This window comes from Fundulus heteroclitus, unplaced genomic scaffold (assembly GCF_011125445.2).
Source record: "Fundulus heteroclitus isolate FHET01 unplaced genomic scaffold, MU-UCD_Fhet_4.1 scaffold_43, whole genome shotgun sequence".
Lineage (NCBI taxonomy): Eukaryota > Metazoa > Chordata > Actinopteri > Cyprinodontiformes > Fundulidae > Fundulus > Fundulus heteroclitus.
Window position 1 is genome coordinate 1,713,547 of NW_023396846.1, and position 23,259 is coordinate 1,736,805.

General features: G+C 39.5%; 2 protein-coding genes and 1 long non-coding RNA gene across 3 annotated transcripts in view; 2 read left to right on the forward strand and 1 right to left on the reverse strand.

Moving 5' to 3' along the window:
* The window catches only part of LOC118560442 (kinesin-like protein KIF20B), a 73,588-nt gene that overhangs the window by 23,858 nt on the left and 26,471 nt on the right, over positions 1 to 23,259 (reverse strand). The window lies entirely within an intron of this gene.
* Positions 1 to 23,259, forward strand: part of LOC118556164 (NLR family CARD domain-containing protein 3-like) — a 55,585-nt gene that overhangs the window by 13,715 nt on the left and 18,611 nt on the right. Inside the window, exons 6-7 of the mRNA XM_036131404.1 lie at positions 46 to 219; positions 14,884 to 15,057. Of these exons, the coding sequence (XP_035987297.1) occupies positions 46 to 219; positions 14,884 to 15,057 (348 nt within the window). The remainder of the gene's footprint in view (positions 1 to 45; positions 220 to 14,883; positions 15,058 to 23,259) is intronic.
* On the forward strand, positions 10,108 to 11,099 carry LOC118560478. Its single transcript, XR_004929384.1, has 2 exons — positions 10,108 to 10,353; positions 10,615 to 11,099. It is a non-coding gene; the product is annotated as an uncharacterized LOC118560478 (long non-coding RNA).

The following is a 23,259-nucleotide window of genomic DNA, read 5'->3' on the forward strand; positions in this document are numbered from 1 at the left end:
TCTGATAAATTGTTTAATAGCAGAATTTTCTCCCTGTCTCCTCAGACTGACTGGCTGTAACCTCTCAGAGAGAAGCTGTGAAGCTCTGTCCTCAGTTCTCAGCTCCCAGTCCTCCAGTCTCAGAGAACTGGACCTGAGGAACAACAACCTGCAGGATTCAGGAGTGAAGCTTCTCTCTGCTGGACTGGAGAGTCCAAACTGCAGACTGGAAACTCTCAGGTACAAAGTTCTCCATCCTGTTGAGATGAGATTTTACAATATTTACAGTTTCTGTTCTACAATGTGAAATATTTACACAGATATTTAACAATCTATAGAGCAATATATCTTATATCTGCAAAGTGCATAACACTACTATATATTGTATATATTTTTGATTATCTAGCATTTTATTATTAGTGCTCTGGTTGGAGCTGGCTTTAATCTCATTGTACATGTGTGGAACAAGATGTACAATGACAATAATAAACATTCTGATTCTGTTATATTATTCATCTACAAACATATTACCTCAATGCAGAGAAGCTGAAAACACCCGGGCCCCACCAGTAATGGGACCTGCTGGTTACCCAGCCATTTAACACTACCCATTATTTATTTTTAATAATGTGTTTGAAATAAAATAATTAAGATTTACAATCAAAAAAGTAACAGAAAAATCTAACATAATGCATCATCAACTTTTGCTCCCCATTTTAGTAAATGAAAACATTTACTAAAATGGACTATTCTGTCTGAGCACATAAAGATCCCAGAATGCAGTGCAATGATTGAGCAGCAGGAGAGATGAGAACAGAGAAAGATGAAGCAGAACTATCAAAGCAGAGCTGGAAGCAGAAAAAGGGAGAGAAAAGAAAAAAGGTGTTATTCTACCAAAATGGTCTGAAGCCTTGGGTGTTTTCTAAATAGCCCCAGATCTCATTAGACAGACAAACTTTAATGTCATTTTGTATATACAGAGTGTATAAAAAATTAAATTTCATTGCATACAGCTTACGACAGTGTTATGAGATTGCAGTTGGAATAAAATAACATTACAATATAAAGTGTAGCTGTGACAAGAATGTAGTAATGCAGGAGAAATAACTGTTTTTTTTTAAATGTGCAGAATAATGTTCTTCCATGTTAATGGGGCATCTATATAAAAAGTTCAGTCCAGTGCAAACTATGTTGCAAAAATACAGTAAATGTTCAGTTGTGTACTATTTAAATGGATTATAAATAGTTGGGCAACGTTGGTAGAGCAAGATAATGATGCAAGTGTGATGCAGAGTCCAGTTTAGAGTTCAACAGTCTGATGGTAACAGGGAAAAAACTACTCCCATAACCAGGACCCAGTGTTTTTAATGGTGAAGTTGCTTTTTCGGGCTTGACTTTCAGAGAGAAACCCTTTAATTATCTCCCAGTTTCCCACAACAAAGCAGAACATGAGTGGTAGATAGTTTGTCCTCTCCATGTCCCAGTTTCCTGGTCATCATGTCTGCCAGAGTTTACTCACAGGGTTTCCACGGGTCATTAAAAGCTTTAAAAGTCATTAAATTATTTTTCTTAAAATTAAGGCCTTAATTGGCATTAAAAGTCATTAAATGTGATTATCTGTGGCATTTAAAATGCCTTATTTTTTTCTAAAAAAAATACGTTCATAAAAACAATTTTGTCAGATATATCATATCAGACACAACTGATTCTGCGTGTTTGCACGGGACCAAACATGCTGAACTGCTTCCGGTTTTGTGGGAGAATTATTTAACTAATAACCTTTAAAAAGAAAGAAAGAAAGACAAGAGAGAAAATGGCGTTCCTCCGTCTCGACAACGAGAACTCTATTTATTACACCTGGAACGTGCAAACGGGTTCCAGCAGAGAGTTCTGACATTCAAATACAGAGCTTGCCTTTTTAAGGGCTAATATTGTGTGTGCGTTAAACACAAGAGTCTGTGTGTCTCCATTGGTGTGTGTGTGTTACATGCTATTGACGTCAATTGGCAACAGGGCTTAAGTTCTGGGAAGTGTTTATCACAAAAGTACAACAACAGAGCGATTAATTCCCCTACTTGACATATCTTGGAACGCTAAAATTAGACCAATGATATCCAGATGCTTTCCTCTCTACTCCCATCGGCGAGAGCCAGGAAAAAGGTCAAAATGACCCTAACTCCCATAAATCCTCCCTTGGCACGTTACAGCGTGACATATCTAGAAGACCTCTTCATTGAAAATCTGACTCCACACTGATCAACTCTAGCTGTGATAATAACAAACATGTAAAAAAGATCTAATTGCTTACACAACCAATGGATAACATACTAATGTAATCATGGTGTCTACACAAGTGCTGATATAAAACGTCATGTAATAAGTGCAGATAACATATTTCCAGTAATAGAGAGAGAGAGTCAGAGAGAGACAGAGAGAGTCAGAGAGAGAGTGCACGTATGCAAAACAGTCATTGCTTTCGCAGTAACATCCGTCCAATTAGATATGAAAGTGAAAAAAACCCTGATAGTTGTCACTTATTTATGTGTCATTCTCGGGGAAAAAGTCTTTCATGGACCTCTTATACCTCTGAGCATCCGCCGTTATCATCGGTCACCTGACCGACGGCATCAATTGGAAGTCAGCCATGCTACTCGCAATGACATCCAGCACTTGTCATATAAAAAGAATACATAAGCATGATACAATAACAAAACATCATAATACAAACAACAACCAACATATGTAAATTATCTTGCTAATAATATTGATACGCAGGATTAGAAACGAAATGGATGTTAGAATCTAATGTTATGATAGTTTAAACTAACCTAACCGGCCGCCTGTGCTACCTTATCTATCAAAGCTTCATTGTATTTTATTTTATTTACTTATTTATTGAGTAACTTAAACAAGGTTAATAGGGTTAGTCATCTTCAGTTTGTGCGCTTGGCTTGAATGAGTTCCTGGACACGTAGCAAAACAAAAAGAGTCCATCCCGATCACGGGGCTCCTTTTCATATGGCATGAGTCTGTAGCACACGCATGAGTCCATGGACGTGTCCAGGCAGCCGGGGATCAGCCCTTCGGATGGCTGCTGCCTGATGTCATCCATCTATACATTGTCCCCACAATCCACCTTTTCAAAATAGGCACAACACAACACACAATTAGAAAGAATACAATCAGCGTTATCACGAAAATTATTCCTGTTTTTACAGCCATTGCTCCCCATTCTCCTAAAATTTCTTCCAGACTTTTCCACGACCAGTTGTTTCTTCCAGCATTCTCTTTTACTTCTTCTCTAAGTTTCATAAGTTTAGCCATTACTACCCTAAACGAACCTTTAGGAGCTGTGTTCATGGGAATATACGTACAGCACTCATTACCAAACATGTGACATACACCTCCCTTGCTTGCTAGAAGCCAATCTAATGCTTGCCTGTTTTGTATTGCCATTCTACTTGTTTCATGTAATTGGTCTCCTAATGCCATAAATCCTTCCACCGTGAAATGTATCATCCTCTGCTGATTATAATAAATGTAATTTATCCATTCAACATTTTTATTAATAGTAATCTGAGGCAAAATAGACTCAAAACCTGCTTTAACTTCATGTTGTGCTTTAAATTCATCTGGAATTCCTCTTGGTTGACCAATAAGATTTAAATAAACTTTTTCATTTAATCCGTAATCTCCTAGACTCCGCCGAGACCTAGTTTTACCCGTTTCAATTTGAGCTAATTCTTTTACCCCTTCATATACTAAAGTTATCGGTACTTTCATTCGTACTAATGCACAGAGTCCTACCCACTTCAGTGGTAAAGTGTTCATTAGCATGTCATTACCACACATCCAGTAACTGTCTGCCACTGGATACGTTTGATCTCCTAAGAAGAAAAGTTTGGGAAAAGTCATAGTTATATTTTTACAGTCCTCTTCTACAAATTCTGGGTTCTCAAACCAAACGGGCTTTGTGGCAAACACTGGTGTTACATTTGCATGCTTAAACCAAGATAACACCCAGGTTATATTACATTTCACAGTGATGTTTCCTACATTAATTCCTTCATTGTCCTCAAAACCTCCACTAACGAAACATTCGTAGTCTGCATCATAATCTATGTCATAATCAGTAGGTGGAACATTATCTGTAGTACTAATGTTAAATTCTGCACACAATGATTCTAATTTATACCCTTTCCATTTTTCTAAATATTGATGAGAGTTTCTTGAACCATATAAGAGTCTGCAACTCAAACCACACATAGGTAATTTAAAAAATGACACTGTGTTTTCTCTTGAAGTGAACTCACCATTGCTACATTTTCTACGCTGCACAACTGCACATTATTTTGACGTGTATTTTTCTGGAATAACCATAGGTACTGCTCCCGGAGCAACAGTACAGACTAAGCAATCATTTTTAGTTAACTCCCTGACAGTATACCATGCTGTTGTATACCATGTGTTATGTAAGGCTCTTTGCCATAAAGGATCTCCCCTTGGTCTGATTCCGTGCCATTTAATATCCTGTAGTTTATTTATTGCTCTTGATATAGCTACTTTTGGATTGTGTTTTTCATAAAATTGATCTAAACCTTCAGAGAAATCTTCACATCCTTCTTTTTCAGAGCATCCATACTGTTTTGGATCCGGTTCTGGGAATTCTAATATTAGGTTGTTGTCCTGGTTTGATGTTACCTCAACCGGAGAAGGTACTGTTGTAATTAATCTTGTTAATGAAGGTTTAGTACTTTTTAAAACTTCCTTTGTGGATTTAACTGTACTTGAAACTACTCTTCGCGGATTTGGTTTAGTTGTGACGGTTGTTGGAGGTTCAGTTATGCTATTTTCAGGTCGAGGCACCGTAGGTTTTGCATTTTCTAAATTGTTATCAACCTCTGTAGGTTGCACTTCCTTTTTATTTGTATATACCTTTTTAATTTTATCGTTATTGGTTGAAATTTGTATTGTGCTAGTTAAGATTGTAGATGCTGATGTGACTGTTAATGTCTTAACCGTTATGGTTGTCGGTTTATTTAGTCCTGCTTTGATAACTGAAGTAGGTAAAGTCACATGTCCACTAGGGACAGTAATTTTCTTCACTTCTACAGTAGTTCTAGTAGCCATAGTTGTTGGGGGTGAAACAAATAATTTCTTTTGGTAAAGCGTCTTTTTCGGTAAATTCCATAATATAGTTGAATCTACTTTTCCACTCGAAGTGATGTCTTCCAATTTTAACTCATATGTTTTGTCAATCCGGAAGGCTATTATATCTGCTTCAATAATCCATCCACCATTTACATTCCAAATAGTCATTTTACAATCGATGTTGTCTTGATTTTGACTTGCTAATTGATGGCTTATATTAACATGAGAATTACACATCCTGAGTCTGTCACCTTTTTGTAGTAATCTAGAAATAATCACGTCTTTTTCAACCAAGTCATATTTATCACTGTCTAGTTCCACAAGTATCCTAATTTGGTCATTAAACATTTGAACTGTAGCAGTCATCTCCTTGTCTCCTATTCGCTCTAAATCACCATTTCCTGTACCTCCTTTACCCTTACCTGGATTCTTTATTGTTAAGTCATATTTGTAATTGTCCTCGGCCTCCCTATGGGATTCTATTTTATTTCTACCTCAAAACCATCATTCATTATGTACAGAATAATTGAGCACTGGTTTATCCCATACTCTGTATATTCCTTTTTTACACCTTTTCCACATAGTTTTTGGTAATTGTAATAAATGTTCACCTAATCTAATTTTGTACGAAATTCTGTAGTGGTTACCATTGCTTTCCATTTGAATTCAGCATGGGTCTCTCTTTTCTTATGCATCCTTTTTGTTTTTACTCTTAATTGTTTTCTAAGACCTAGATGAGCCATTAACTTTAATTCAGCTGCCAAAAAACACTGGTGTGTACTTGTTCAAACCCATTAACGTTGTGTTGTACTTATCTTGTTCTACAAAGGTGGATTTCCCTTTATAGACTGAAGTCCCACAGTTCATGGTTGGATGTCGAACACCTCGACCCACATTACTCGTTGCTCTTTCCGCTCGTGGTTGAGCTGACGTTGGCTGGCGCTGTGGTGCTGGCTGCAGGCTGTGAGAGTTCATCTCCGGCCTCGCTGTCGTTAGGTTCACCACTTCTGTACTTGGACGGCGGTTGCGGTCGCTCGTTTGACCTCAAAGGGTCCATCCCATCTCGAGGCGTTCCATTTACGTCTAAACACCTTCACGTACACCAGGTCTCCTGGTTTGACTGGTCTCTTCACCATGATCCCTGGACAGGAACTTCTTTTCTCACTATATTATCAGCCCTTACATAAAAGTCCGCTTCGGTGACAATTCATCCCGTCCTCCATTAACCATGCTCCACTCCAGGACATAGGAACAGTAGAAAATAAAATACATGAGCACATTTAGAACTTAAAGTCCACATCAGTGGCAAAATAGTGACTTACATATATTTAAAAAGGTTAAACAATGTCCTCATTTGTCACAAAATTGTTCATCAAAATTCACAATTTAGAAAGGATATGTTCACAGGGCTTACTCCGCCAGTACCCAGACTCAGCCATTCTCCTGTGCAAATTTGCTCTCCGTCTGCTCCTGAAAGATATTTCTAACAAAAATTTCCATCTTTATGATTAAAATTTAGTGACCAGGGTTTTCATGCAAGATAAAGGAGCAAAAGTAGAAGAAAAGAAGAAGAAGAAGTGTTAGAAGTTGAGGCCCCTTTTTCCTTCCAGAACTAAGTAAAACTAAGTGGTATATTTCTATTCTCTGTTTTGTTCAGCAATTTAGAATTTATTTATTTATTTTTTTTCAAATATTCATTGCTCCATGCTGCACTGCAATCCTAATCTAAAAATATAACCGACTGCTCAGACTTATTCTTAAATCAGAGGTTGACATCAGTCTGATTTTCACTTTATAATTTATCATACCGTCTCTCCATGCTCACTTTACAGCTGTTCTTCTTGTCTTTTCAATGTGTCTTCAATCAGAAAAAGGTTGGCCAGAACCGGACAGAATCTCAACTTCTGAAAAAAAAAACAGGACTGAAGACAGAATAGTTAGTGCTCTCAATCAGGACTGAGTTGTTAATGCTAAGCATGCAATCAAAACCTGGTCCTGTCATTACTCTAATAAATCCTGTCATTTACTCTTTGTATTGTGGCTGTGTCTGTTTACCCGGTGACAAACTCAATTTTCAAATGAAGCATTTACACATACACCATGTATCATTTTACATTAGGATTTTTATAGTTATAACAAAAATCAGGTTACTGTCACTGATTGATTCACTGTTACCCAAGGTTTTAATTACCAAAATAAAATACTCACTGAACTGAGCAGAGGCTTGTGATCTGCTGATACTAGCAGAAAGATTCCCAATCCACTTCAAAAATATTTTTTATTCAAGAATAAAAAATAACATGTCCTTCTTGTCTAATGTTTAAAGGAAATAAACAAAAGTACTTAGTTTAGGGTTCAAAACTATTTCTGAAATTTCTTCAACCCAAATTATTTTAATTTATGACTTTAATCTTTTTCTAGTGTTTACGTAATTAAGCCATAAATCTGTTTTCAAATACATAAGTTATTGGTTTCTCAATCTACTCGTGTCATTCAATCATAATGTGACACTCTAGTGTTGAATACTTCATTTGTTCTGTAATCCTCAAATTCTGCTATCCTCTTCTTAAAAGTGCCTGTTTCCTAATTAACAGTGCATGAGGTAATTAATTACTTTGTCATGGGAGGACCCATCGTCTTATTATTCAACACTCTACTAGTTTAACTTCAAAAGTATAAAACAAAATGTTAACTTATCTGATCACTGGGAATTTTCTGTTAATAATTACACTGGACAATTTGATTTTAGCCACTTATATAATTTAATACATTATAGCAACTAGTTGCCATTCTCAATATTTGTTTTACTTTACTTCCAGAATTAATTGAATCGATTGGATTGTGCTAATTCTTGTGGTGGACCTTCAGTCACTGGGTTTTCACAAACATCAGCTCCCTTCCATGGCCATTTTTGTCAACGGATGTGGAGACCGCTTCCTTTGCTCAGCCGTGTTTCCTGACGGCCTGAGCGTCCTTCGCTGCTCCATGTCTGAGCAGGCGCTGAGCCAGCGCTCTGGAATCCGGGTAGGATTCCCGCCGATGTAAATTTTGGTTCTCCTTGTTGACAAACCTCAGGTTATACCATCACCAGTCGGCTGCTTCATTAGGCATTTCTCCTTCAGTGCCATTTCAGCGTGTGCAACCCTTTTCATCAGATCCACCATTTAGAGATTAATGAGTTGATTCCTTAATTTTGCTTATGTTCTATTTTATTCATTACTTCCCCTGCACCGAAATTAAACAATTTTCTGAAGTCATTTTATAATTTTGGATGTTATCACACAAAGTCACAGAGGTTTCCCAATGGCAAAATAATTAATCCACCATCTTAATCTTCACTTTAAGTTATTTTATTTTATTGTTTTTAACAGGAATGACAATTATCACAACCTATTCTTTGGCAACTCTAATTCTATTTAAATTAGACCTTATTAATCACTGTTAATGCTACAATTTCAGCTGTTGCTTATATTAAACTTTGTATTTTAATAATCAGTCCCAATTGTGAACCAACCAAAAGAGAATTAATTTAGAAGTACCTTTTGATCACAAGCCTCCCTTTCAGTTTCCCTGTTTAAGTTGTTGTTAATTATGCAGGTTTCCCACAAGCTTTAAATTTCATGTTTTATTGACTTATAGTGATTCGATAGACGTCAAATATGTTGGGGCCCTGTTTTTCTAGGGTCGCCCATGTGCATTCGGGAGTCTCAGCCCCCCTTCTGCTGCTCTCCTCTCCTCTCTGCAGCTCCTGGCATTTTGTCAGTCATGGAATTTAGGAGTGGAGAGGCACAACCACTTCCAAAGTTTTTGCATAACCGCAAAGTTCAGTAATATTTACACTTTAATTATCTAAACCATTAACTCAAGTATATGTTACTGTAAATATACCAAAAGTCTAATGATCGTAGATCTTAAGACATCATTCATGGTTTTCCTCTTTTGTTTTTTTTTTTCTTCTTCACTTTTCTTTCTTCCACTAATACTCCTGATACTGACAAAGGCTTATGGATGATGATTCCTTTTAATCAACCTCATATGAATTCCAGCCTGACTGACACCCCAGTATTCCTAAGAATTTAGTACAATCCAATGCAAATTCTTAAGGCAATTCGCCAACATTCACTTCAGTCCGGACTTTTGTGAATACTGAGACATCAGGCATTGTGGACAGCTAAAACTTATGACCCTTGTTTACACTAATAAATTCTCGTTGATCCATTATGTCATTACGTTAATAATGCTTATCAACATTATTATTAAAACATACTGCGATAGCACAGACAAACGTCAGACAACTGTCAGTAAACCGCCTTCACAACATAGATTAAACATTTACACAAAATACCCCTAAACAACACTTAGACAGAATGTACACAAACTTTTAGACAACATTTAGACAAACACAAACTTTTGTATGTTATAGATAATCTTGCCGGCATTTATTCTATTGATTGCTAAAGTTAAACAGTTTTGTGATTCTATAAGTTGCTTATCAGCATTTATCTAAAAGCATGCGTGTGTGTGTCTGCTGTCACACAGCGAGTTCGCTCTGCATTACGATTGAAACAGCTGTTAATGCTTAAAGCCGAACATGCAATGTTAATACCTTGTCACATGCATTTCACATATTCAAATAACCTCATTCATCACATCACACATTCAATTAAACATCCATACTAAGTAGGCTTCAACTCAAACTCAAAATCAATGATCGATCCAGTGAACCGACGACAGTAGGGCTATTAATGGGTTAATGTTCTTTGAACAGAGCGAGTTTAATTTGGCAAACGGTAGGGGTTGCCAAGGAGGTAACAAAGGGTTAAGGTTTTTGTAAGATACTGTTACATTTCAACTCTACCCTGTAAGTTTTTCCTTTTTTTTTTTTTTCTTTGGTCAGGGGAGAGCGGAGCAGACGCAGGCTCTCACTGACAAGTGGGTGGGGTGAGGTTTCTTGCATTAGTTGGTGTCATTTGCATGTCCTGTTTTAGTGTCTCAAAAGCTATTTTAGCTTCAGTTGTCCATTTTAACACTGCTTTAAACAACTGGTTTCCTGCTTCTTTTAGGAGTTCTCTAAACGGTGCTGTTTTCCTGCATAGTTTTCAATCCAGTCTGCATTGAAACCTGTCATTCCCAACAATGTCATCATTTCGCCGACTGTCCGTGGACTTGGAGCTTTGCTAAAACCTTCCAGTTGAGAAGGTGAAATGCCAACTGTTCCTTGAGGTATTTGTCTTCCTAGGTAATCTACCTGTGGTTGACAGTACTGTAGTTTTTGTTTGGAGACCTTGTGTCCTCCCTCTGCTAATCTTTGCAGAACTTTGATTGAGTCCTGATGACAGTCATTTAGTGTGTTTCCGCAGATTAACACATCGTCCACATTTCGTTAATCCACATTAAGAAAAACAAAAAATTGAGATGCAATACGGGGTTAATTTCTCTCGCGGAAGCGAGACTAAAATTTTTTTTTACTTTTTGTTTTTTCAGAGGTCCTTTTGTCTCTCCTCGGGCGGGGGAGAGAGGGAGAGGAGGGGCAACGCTCCGAGAGGAGGGAGTGAAAAACGTTGTGTGTGTAGCTATCCTTGCCTGCGTAGAGCTGTATGTGTGGTTCCTCTGCCTGAGGAGAACTTAGTGTGTGTGTGCAAGATTTTCCTTCGGGCGGGGGGAGAGCTACTTGGCAGTCTTTAACTAACAGGCTAAAAATAACTCAGCCTGCCAGTGGTTCTGCCCCACTGACAGGCAAAAAGGCAGACGGAGCCGTCTCCTTCCCCAAACAAAACAGTCTTTCAAATACAAAGTTTAAATACCTGCACCCACATCTTAACAACATAACAGCTTCAAAAAGTATACACACCTTGGTCCACCAAGATTTCCTTACAACAATAAAAGTTTCCAAGCACTTTTTAGCTCATCAACCTAGACAACTTTACCTCTAACAGTGTGACTTGAATACAAAAAAACAAAAAACAAAAGCAACCATGCAGTTTCATTCATCCATGCGTTTTAGTCATCCAATAAAGCTCTCATCATTTATAATCACACGTAGACGTCAACAACAATCACACATTCTTAATCATCACCTTTCAACATTCCCACATTCTCACGTTTTCCTTTCACTCTCACTCTCCCGGGAAACTTATTGTTTTTCTTAAAGGTCCAAATGTTCAATGTTCCTGGATTTTAACTGTGCGCACAGAAAATTTAAATTAGGTTTTTTTTAAATTAGGTTAGGGACCCAGAGCAAAAAAAAAAAAGTTAAAAATAAACATTTATACTTCACGTGCTCAAGCAAGGCCTCTTTGCTTCAAATTTTGATAGGAGGCTTTTACCTCGTTTGCCTAAACCTGGAGTACTCAACCAAAAACAGACAGCAGTCAACTCTGTTAAGGCCACATTTACATCGGAGTTCCACGCATGGAATGATCCGAGAACTGCCTTATTCTTCTTCAAGCGCTTACATTAACAGGGCCACGCTCTAAAGACTCCGACCAACCGAAATATATAAGATCAATTCTCTCACAATGATCTCTTTGATTCTAAAAAGTTATGTATATTAGAAAAACTTCAGCAACGACCCGTAATGGTCCGATCCATTTTCTATACGCCGTCGCTTCTAACGTCATATTTGACGGGACATCCGATAAAAGCGGCTGGGAGTAACCAATCACTTCTTTAAGTTGTTGTGTGTGCCCAATTCTGGAGGAATGCCAATATCATTCCAAATCTTCTGATGTTTAAGACAACTCTTTTTCTACGTAGAAAAATGCCTATAGATGGCAAGACAAAGGAACGACCACTCCCGTCTGTCAATCAATCACAAAAAAAACGCTCTTCCCAACTCAAATTACACAGGCGGCCGAGAGAGCAGAAGACAGAGCAGCACAAAAAATGTACTTACACTCACCTCTGTCCTCTCTCCTCCACCCCAGTGCGGAAGGGCCAGCTCCGAGCGGGGGAAACCCAAGCCGCCTGTCCGGGAAGGCAAAACTCCCTTTTTCCTATCACGCGGGGTTCACCAATTTTGTGGGAGAATTATTTAACTATTAACCTTTAAAAAGAAAGAAAGAAAGACAAGAGAGAAAATGGCGTTCCTCCGTCTCGACAACGAGAACTCTATTTATTACACCTGGAACGTGCAAACGGGTTCCAGCAGAGAGTTCTGACATTCAAATACAGAGCTTGCCTTTTTAAGGGCTAATATTGTGTGTGCGTTAAACACAAGAGTCTTGGTGTCTCCATTGGTGTGTGTGTGTTACATGCTATTGACGTCAATTGGCAACAGGGCTTAAGTTCTGAGAAGTGTTTATCACAAAAGTACAACAACAGAGCGATTAATTCCGCTACTTGACATATCTTGGAACGCTAAAATTAGACCAATGATATCCAGATGCTTTCCTCTCTACTCCCATCGGCGAGAGCCAGGAAAAAGGTCAAAATGACCCTAACTCCCATACCGGTTGATCGTAAAGCCGTATGTTTTTACAATACATGGCGTATACCCACTTATTTTTCAGTCATCATCGTGTACCAACTTCTGGAGCGATATTTTTGTGTTTTGTTTGAGCACGCAGTGAGACAGGTATTCAGCGTTTAAACATCGCGTGCGCTCAAATCGGCTAACTCTTCTCAATCCACTATCCTCGCGCTCGGTTTCGTGTCTGCTTGCACTCTCGACCTGATCCTTCCACGCTCAACACCAGCTGTACGCTCGCTTGACTCTGTCTGTGTGCTCGTGACTTAAAAAACTGTCCTCCTCACCAGCCAATCACAGACAGGTTTCTTTCCATCCAATCAGAGTAGGGCTTGCAAATACTGCATCCAGACGGATTAAATCAAAATGCTGCAGCTTTTGGCAGAAATTACTAAACATTACGGTGGGATTGAAGAAAAAACAACAACCAATAAACAGTTTAATAAAACAACAACAACAACAACAAACCATGATATCAAACATAATAGAACCAGTCGGCACAGTAGAAATACGATTATAAAGAAAGATAAAATCTCAGTAAGGTTGAAGGCCAATTAGTAAAAATAGGTTTTAAGTCTGGTTTTAAAACTAGACAGCAGAGGGGCCTGTCAAATGAACAAAGGTAAGTCGTTCTATAACTTATTAACCCCCAATAGAGAAGGTCCTGTTCCCTCTAAGTTTCTGCTCAGAACTGTGAACGACTGTGAGCACTTGGTCAGCAGGCATGAATGAGCAGCAGCGGTGTAAAGGTGAAGGAGAAGCTCATTTAAGTAAGGTGGGCAAAGCTGTTTAAAACCTTAAAAACAAACAGAAGTTCTTTAAACTAAACTCTGAGATAAACAGAAACCAGTGAAGGGAGGACAGGATGGGCTAACGTGCTTTATTTTATGTTTTCCCATTAAAAGGTGTGCAGCAGCATTTGAACCAGCTGCAGATATCTGAGTGAGGACTGACCAATTCAGAGATAAAGAGAATCATCGATTACTGTAATTCTATTCTTTTCGGTCTTCCTCAAAAATCCATTCACAAGCTTCAGGCAGTACAAAACTCAGCAGCTCCCATCATTTCTAGAACCCCCTCTTTCCATCAAATCACCCCAGTCCTGCAGCAGCTCCACTGGCTACCGGTCAAGTTCAGAATTCAGTTCAAAATCCTCCTACTTACTTTTAAAGTTATTGACAATCTCTCCCCTCCATATCTCTCTGATTTACTCCAAATTTCTACACGCTCTCGCATACTTAGATCTTCTTCTACCGCTCACCTCGTTGCTCCTTCCGCCCGTCTTAGCACCATGGGGAGCAGAGATTTTTCTCAGTCTGCGCCCACACTCTGGAATTCACCCTGACATCTGCAATACTGAGTCTTTACCCTTGTTCAAATCAAAACTCAAAACCCACCTGTTCAAGATTGCCTTTTCACTATGATTTTCTATTACTTTCCTGTGTGTAGTTTGTGTTGTTTCTTTTAATTATGATGATGTTGCTTTTACCACTTATTGTTGTTACCTGTACAGTGTCCTTAAGTGTTATGAAAGGCGCTTGAAATAAAATGTATTATTATTATTATTATTATTATTATGGGTACTTGTTGATGGCATTAAAATTATTTCTAAGAGCATTAAAAGTGCATTAAAAAGCAATAAATTAGAGTTACTTGTTCCTGTATAAACCCTGACTCAGCACATCCCAAACACATGCAGCCCAGAGTCCAGAGTGAAAGTGAAACTAGTGATGAGACAGCAACAGAATGAGATGCAGTAAGTGGGGAAAATATGGGAAAAAGTTTTATAAAGAGTAGAAGAGAGAGAGCGGATTGAAAGACTGGATCTGACCTCAAATGGGAGATTTCTCAAAGACATTCTGCTGATTCTGCAAGTGTGAAATATGTGTTCACCATACGCTGCTAACACCACTGATCCAAACCACTGCTTTATTCTTTATCTCAGCTTCTATTCTTGACTCCATCACTGAAATTAAAGCGATTTAAACACAAAAAGAATGTTTCTACTGGGATCACCAGTTTATCTTGGGTATTTTAGGTCCAGTTTGAAGTTCACTTAAAGCCAGAACCTTCTGCAGAGTTTGTCTGTTTGCAGAGTTTCCATTTCAGTGAAGCTCTGGTCAGGATTCATCTGTTTAAATGTGTCAGATGTTACTTTTTTATTACCTACTGAAAAAATACAGTTTGATTTCTATTTTTTGTTTATTAGAACCAGCTGAGCAGCAGCTTCTTGAGCAGCACTACTTTCTCATGTTAACATCATGTGTTGAATGGTGTGTCTGCAGCTTGTCAGGCTGTCTGGTCTCAGAGGAAGGCTGTGTTTCTCTGAAATCAGCTCTGAGCTCCAACCCCTCCTATCTGAAAGAGTTGGATCTGAGCTACAATCATCCAGGAGACTCAGGAGTGAAGCTGCTGTCGGCTGGACTAAAGGATCCACGCTGGAGACTGGAAGCTCTCAGGTATGGAGGAATAAAGCTATAGAGGTACTTTATGACAAAGATTGATCAGACTGATCAACCACTGTAGCAATCTGCAGCCACTGGTACGATCCAGTTCCTATCTAACTCAACTCCTGTCTACGTGCTTGGATGTGGAAACAAAGTAAATCTGTAAGCATGTGAGCTTGTTTCACATGGTGTTTTATGAAATGTTTATTTCAGGATCGGGAGAGATCGGCAAACACAAATAAGGACTCAAACACTGTTTCTGTTAGAATATAAGGCACACATTTATTATTATTCCCCACAGAATACAGCACATCAAAACAATTAGCTCTTCACACACGCAAAGTAGCAAGCAATAAAGCAACAAGCTTTCAAACAAACGTGACGCTCAACAGATTCTCAGAATCAGCTCTTACCATTGACACGAACTGGGAGCCCTCAGTCCTAGGTTAAGATCAGCGTTCACGATGCCGGTATTCCACAAACGAACTCACGGCAGACTCACCGGGCTGAGGGCAGTCTCCTCTTTATATACTTGTAAACAAAGAGTCAGATGTGGAGCGAGAGTGGCCATCTCTCACTCAACAGCTGCCCTGCCTCCCTAAGCATGTTTCCCAAAACATCAACCGTTCCCAGCACCTCAGCAGTGTGCGAAGCAAAATAATATGAGTGCACTCAGAATACAGCAAATATAAGCAAAATAAGAATACAGAACCAGTCTTTCCCACAACACACTGTCATAGGTTCCCACCACAAGTTAAAACAAGTTATAGCAAAATAACACATGTTGTTCTTAGTTTTATGTGAGCAACATAACAGGCATGAGCATGTATGTTGCTCTTAGTTTAAAACTAACCAGTTTTTCCCAAAATACATAGTCAAAGAACAAAAATAACTCTTTAATATATCATTCCACCCCTTGGTCTTTGACAAAACCTAATTTTGGAAAAACCATCCCCAAGGTCTATTTTCATCAGCAAAGTTATCCTTTCCGTCCCACACCACTTTTTGATTATAATCTTCAAACATTACATGAGGTTAACACTATAATAACAATGATAAGCAAAAGCAAGGGAGGTACTACATAGTTTCGAGCAGTAACAGACATTCCATTAAAAATGTTCCACCAATGATGTGCAGATTATTGCTCTATTAACTTAGCCGCATGCAGAACCTGTCCTTGGGCCATAAATGTAAACACCTTTAAGGTGGAAATGTTGGACCTATGTGATTTAACTAAGCAATTTAGTTCCGTAGACTGATTCAATGCGCATTTGAACCAATCCAGGGAGATATTGAAATTGGTTAATTGATAGGTCACGTTATTCCAACTCCAGATGTATACATCAAAACACCCAACGAAAGGCACCTGAGGTAATTGAGGATGACTCTTTATTATTTCTCTAGCAGGTTCATGAGTCTAATCACATAACACCTCGTCTCGGTTAAACATGGGTTAAGATGTCCTTGCTGTAGCATACATACCATCCCTTTATCAGCAGTCTCGCATAGATCCAGGTCATAGGTGTAGTTTGTCTGTGGGCCAAACCAATCACCATCCAGTTTCAAAAACCAATACCCCTGTACAGTCACACCGGGCAATATATAATAATGACAGACAGTAGTACTATTGATAACATCAATTTGTGTCCAATGTCCTTCACACATAGTAGCATTACAATAGGTCTTCTGTGGTTCTAGTTGTAACCAACTTTTACTACTAATGTTCCATAGTTGTCTCCATTCGTGGAAATTTCCGATAATAACCACACGCTTAAACCATTCTTGTTGTATGTGAGCGTGCATCATTTGTACGTTACATACCGTCCAGTTCAAAGCTACAGAAATGTTCGTTAACACTTCTGCTGTCGTGTTCCACATCTTTATTTGCCAGTACAGTTCTTTAAAGAAGATCTTTGCAGTTTCCTCCTGTGATGTTACAACAGTAGGCATCCATAATCCAACCTGATGAACAGCTCTTGATGCATGCTGTCCAGTGTTTAATAACATAGTTCTTGTTATGTTATTGTCAAAAAGCGTTGGAAACACTTAACACAGTACCTGTTCCACCAAGCAAAGTGTCCCACCATGCACGTTTCGTCCTAGTGCATGTTGGCAGAGGAGGAGAAAAAAAAAAAAACAACAAAAAACTTTCCAGTGAACTTTATTTGTTATCGTTGATTGTGCCATTTGTTGACAAGTGTGTGCAGCAGGTGCAATTTGAGTGTGTGTCTTCTTACACACTCGTTCTGTATTGGCACAAACCTCTCCTTGAATCCACTTTAACGTTACATCCCTTGAAGACTACTGGTATGCTTCCTACACGCCACTGAGAGCATGTGTAGTCTTCCTAGATTCCGTTGCGCGTGCTGTCTCCCCATCACAGTTGATACGGCTGAACCACTTCGTTCAGGATCCGGCCTGGTGTTTCCGCCCAACAGAGGTGTGCCAGCAGGACCATGGCAGCGAGGACACAGAGGATGATGGCCCCAAATCCTGCACCAGCCCTGTGGTGCCTCCCTCTCTTTGGGACATCCGCCATCGCGCTGTCCCTCGGGTCATCCAATCAGCAGATCCCACGGAAACATGGATCTGAAATCAAAATTAGTATTGCTATAAGACAAAAGAATAAAATTAGTTTTCTCTTATATAACATTTATCCATTTTTTCCTCCCCTGAGTAAAATACTGACACTGTTGCATCATTCCCTTGTGAAATGATTTCAGCTGGTCTAGGTGGACCATTTTTTTTGTCTCACCCAAACTTTGGCTCCTGGTTTATCTGTTGAGCCAAACCCCCCTGCTCCTCTTACAGTGATGTTAGTGGGGGCAGCCACCCCTTGAACCTCTGTCATTTCACAGGGTTCCACTAGCAGTTGTGCTAGTTTTTTTTTTTTCCCCTCAATTACTAGGGATTTTCTCCTTGATAATCCCCATCAATCACTTCAGCTTGTATTGTCATTAACAGCTGAGGCCTGCAACTCCACAGGCCCAGACATCATCTTTCCCTTTGACACAGCTTGTTGTATGGCTTTCTTAACCAAATCTAATGCTCTTTGCTGTGCTTCTTCCCAAATAAAATTTTCTTTTTTCAGGCACTTTTCAGAATTGGAATGACAACATCCTTGTGCCATAAAATAATACATTCTAGTCAGTAATGCTGAAATATTTTTAATTCCTGTATTAAGCATTTACATATACATTAATACATTTTCCATTCAGTTAAAATCACAAGTTTTATTGTTCATTTATTTTTACTCTCTTATACACACACATAATACCGAGCGGTCCCTCAGTTTGTCAAATGCAGAGACAGAAAGTCTGCCCCTGGAGCAATTGGTCTATTATTCAATTGGGCCAATGCTTGCATCAATTTAGACTTCCAATCTGTTAAGTCATGATTATCAGACACACATTTTTTTCAAAAATTCTTTCAACAGTCCATTCACTCTCACAATCAGCCCAACAGCCTGCGGATAATATGGAATGTGATAAATCCATTCGACATGTCGTTCTTATATCATCAATTGACCAATTCGTTATCCGAATTGGCGGGGCTCGGCCTTCATCCTAGTTAAACTCCAACAGATCCGTCAGATCAGGGTACAAGTTGCTACTCCTTCTATCTTTGTTCTTTCTTTTCCTTTTCCTCACTCTCCTTACTTTCACCTCTTTGCCCGAGGATTCCTCAGACTCTGACACCTCAATGTCAACCACCTTAGCAGGTTTTCTGCGCACAACAGGCTCAGATTCTTCAGCAGGTGGAGCCGATGTTGTGGGATGAATCGCCTCTAGCAACAACTGAATCAAAGAATTTAATGGGTCCAGTTCAGCACCAAATCCTGCACAGTTAACTTTTAAGCCTCTTCTTTGACACATCTGTCTCAACTCATCAGTAGGCAATGCGTGTATCTCTGAAGCAGGCACCCCAGCATTAATCAGTGCCCTCCACAACATGTTACGTGGTGGACCTTGTTCATTTCTCCCCCGCTCCCTTTGCGGCCTGCGGACCGGAGTTGGTTGAACTCGTGGTCTGCATTCCTCCTGCTTGCCCCATTCTCCCAGATTCCCCAGCTCCAAAATCCGAGCCTTGATGGTTTCCATCGGGGCATCTGGAGCTCCCAGCATCACAGTAAGCATAGCTGCCCGATAATGCTGTGGGGCAGTTTTAATCAACTGATCTCTCACCACCTTTGGAACAGCCACCTGCTGATATCCAGCCACCATCCCCACTGGTAACAGATCACGCACACACAGCCTCGTCAGCCTCTGCACACACTCCTTTAATGTTAACCATGGTCCAGAGATTTCGGGCCAATCAGATACATTGGGACATGTTACTCGTACTGCCTCAGACCACACGTCAAACAATGATCTCGCCTGATCCCCCAAATTTCTCACTTCTTGCCTATAATTAGCATTTACATTCCCATCAGTGCTCAGACCACCAAATGCCATGCCATCTCCGTGATCTATTTCAATCTGTTCTGCACCTTCATCCAGCAATCGAGCCACCCATAGATCAGTGGGTTCGCCCGGATGCTGCCTTAATTTTTTAGTGATATGAGCAACTTCATCCTGCGAGTAATCTTCTGTTATGGTCCGTGACACTGCCGGCGGTTGCGGCTGTTCCACCCATTCCATAACAGGTTGTCCCGCAGCATCAAGTACATCATTACCTTGAGAATCTAGCCGCTGCCGGAAGGCTGCGGGTACATGCTGCTGCTCTCTTCTCCTTCGGACGACGGGTTTAACCCCCAATGGAGGGAAAGGACGTGGATCTGGAGGGCCTCCAGAATCACTGTCCTCCTCATCATCCCACATATTACCGTCCCAGCTTTCGGGATCCCACCCAGACCCCAATCCAGCTACAAATGAACGGACTTTTTTCAGAGGAAAACGGCGGGGTTTTTTCCCCTGTTTTTTCCTTGTTAACACAGACACCTGGGCCACAGCTTTTTCTGCGACACTGGTCATCTGTTCCAGCTGATTAGTCAGCATTTGCACATGCTGCCGATACAGTGACTCAGCAGACTGCAGCTCAGTCATTGCCTGTCTGTCTTTTAACTGCTGACTTTTTAATTGTTGGCCAGCTTCATACTGCTGCTTCCAAGCCGTAGCACAAATCCACAAGCGCCTCTGTAATCCGTCCACCGGAGCCTTTTTTTGCACCTCAATCTTCTGCAACACTGCCAATAATTCTTCGGGTCCCGCTGCCTCCAGCTGACCACCCCACGGCTCCGGTCTGCCCCCACCATTGCGCAAACACAGCGCAACCTCGTTACAGTGAGGAAGCTCCCATCCGGGTATTATCTCTTCCCCCTGAATTTTCTCATCTGAGTTCTTATTTCTCCTTTTAAACATATTTCTAAACATATTTGTGTATTGTAGTCTCTCCTCCAATCCTGCCGACAACGCCAAAATGTTTTATGAAATGTTTATTTCAGGATCGGGAGAGATCGGCAAACACAAATAAGGACTCAAACACTGTTTCTGTTAGAATATAAGGCACACATTTATTATTATTCCCCACAGAATACAGCACATCAAAACAATTAGCTCTTCACACACGCAAAGTAGCAAGCAATAAAGCAACAAGCTTTCAAACAAACGTGACGCTCAACAGATTCTCAGAATCAGCTCTTACCATTGACACGAACTGGGAGCCCTCAGTCCTAGGTTAAGATCAGCGTTCACGATGCCGGTATTCCACAAACGAACTCACGGCAGACTCACCGGGCTGAGGGCAGTCTCCTCTTTATATACTTGTAAACAAAGAGTCAGATGTGGAGCGAGAGTGGCCATCTCTCACTCAACAGCTGCCCTGCCTCCCTAAGCATGTTTCCCAAAACATCAACCGTTCCCAGCACCTCAGCAGTGTGCGAAGCAAAATAATATGAGTGCACTCAGAATACAGCAAATATAAGCAAAATAAGAATACAGAACCAGTCTTTCCCACAACACACTGTCATAGGTTCCCACCACAAGTTAAAACAAGTTATAGCAAAATAACACATGTTGTTCTTAGTTTTATGTGAGCAACATAACAGGCATGAGCATGTATGTTGCTCTTAGTTTAAAACTAACCAGTTTTTCCCAAAATACATAGTCAAAGAACAAAAATAACTCTTTAATATATCACATGGGAAAGTTATGCAGGTGCATCCAGACCAGATATGTCTGAAAGATTTAAAAATACAAAGATCACTAATCACAATCTGAAGGATCTGTAAATTGAAATAGCTGCTATAGACGAGTGATGTTCAAAAGGCAGGACTGCGGTGCAGTTTCCAGGCCCACCACCAGGGGGCGTTTTGAGTCATGTTAGAAGACATGTAAAAATGGTGTTTTTGGAAGCAGTGAGGATCTTTACAAGCTGAGTTTTGGAAGCAGTCTGTGGTATTTCCTGACAGTATGTGTCCTTATGACTGCTGAGTTTTGTTTATTGTCCAATCAGAATAATTTGTCAAGTAGGTTTATTGTTCTGTATCTTTAGACTTTAGACTCTCTAAAGTCTTTTCTGTCAGCTCATTATAGCTTACAGCAGATATAGCTAACTAAGCTAACTTTTTCCCCTCAGTTGGTGATTCTGATCATGTTTAGTTTCATTGATTGCCTGATCTCCACATTATCAGTGATTGAAGCACAAGACTGAAAGAACATAAAACAGATTTAATTTGTTCCCAGATCTAGTTTTGGCTCCAAATAAAGACATGTTAGGTTTACTTGACAGCATGTGGCTGTAATGATTTGTGTGATCTACTAATATGAGAGGTTGTGATAACATCAGATTATAATTTGTGTTTTTATTAGTTTATTATAGTTTGTAGGACCACACACATACAGAGACCTAAATCTGCTTATTAAAGAAAGCAGAAAGCATCACTTGGCCTGGTCATTGGATCTGGGGTCATCCAGGCATTTAACTAGAGCCCACCCTGTGATCACCACCATAGTGAGCCGGTCATTAATTTTATAAATTATCATTACAAGTAGATTAGGGGATCCAGATTCTGGCAGTGTAAAAATGAACCAAGATACCTGATGTTAGAACAGACACTGAGGTGGAAATGATGGTGATGGTAAGAGGACTTCCAGCCTGCAGGACTCTGAGCTCCAAAGACAAATGTCAGAATAACATTAAAGACGCAAAAAGCTGCTGAGCACTAATTAAATGGGTTCCAGTGCTTTAAAATCAGTAAAACCTTTAACATTCATTATTAAAAAGTCTACAAATAATTTTCAACATGCCATTCTAATAAAATATTTAGATATTTATTTTGAAAGCTAACTGCCTCATTTCCTTCCTACTTCTTGGTTGAATGAAAATCTCTTTAAATCTAGATCAACCAGTTAAGAAACGTTTTGGTCATAGCTTTATTGAGTTTTTATTTTATCACATTTGTGGAGCTAAATCTGGAGCTGCTGAGATTTGGTTCCCTTCTTTCTTCTTTGACTCCAGACTAGAAGTACGGAGCTGAAAGCAGCTGCTCAGAGTTCATGTGTGATTATGGAGAAAATGTCACATCATTCATGGTGACTTTTCCTCCAAGATGGCAGGAGGTTGTTGTGATAAGAGGTGGAAACGTGTTAAATGTATTTAAAAAAGCACAGATGGTTAAAATGTGTAAAAGACAAAATAAAACTGTAACTAGTTTTCTGAATAAGTGGAGATGTTTCAGTGACAGGAAGGAAGAAACAGGAGGAGGATGTTCAACATTTAGAAAATATCATTAACATGCAGAGAAATAAGTAGAGGAACTGATCTAGAATATGTAATAATAGAGAGAATAATAAATGAGGTTAAATTAATTATAGTTAACTATTATAATCCTTGTAAAAAGTTAGATCTGAATCAGTTAATGCAGATTAAAGGTGGAGATAATCAGTAATATGTGGTAACTTTAATGCACATGGAATATTATGGGGAGAAAACCGAACAGATGGAAATGGAGAAATAGTAGAAGAAAATTTAGAGGATAATAATTTATTCTGTTGAATGATGGAAGATGGACCAAAACAGATGTTCATCCAGAAAATGGATCAGTCCTTGATTTAACACTAGTGTCCAGGAATATTTCAGCTGGTTGTGAAATGGAATTTATAAGACGACTCGTCTGCAGGCAGAGATCATTACCCAGTTTTCTGTAATAATCTCCTCACTAAGAACGGCTCACAGGGAAAATTAAAGGGCCGAGGGTCTTTAATGGTGCTGAAT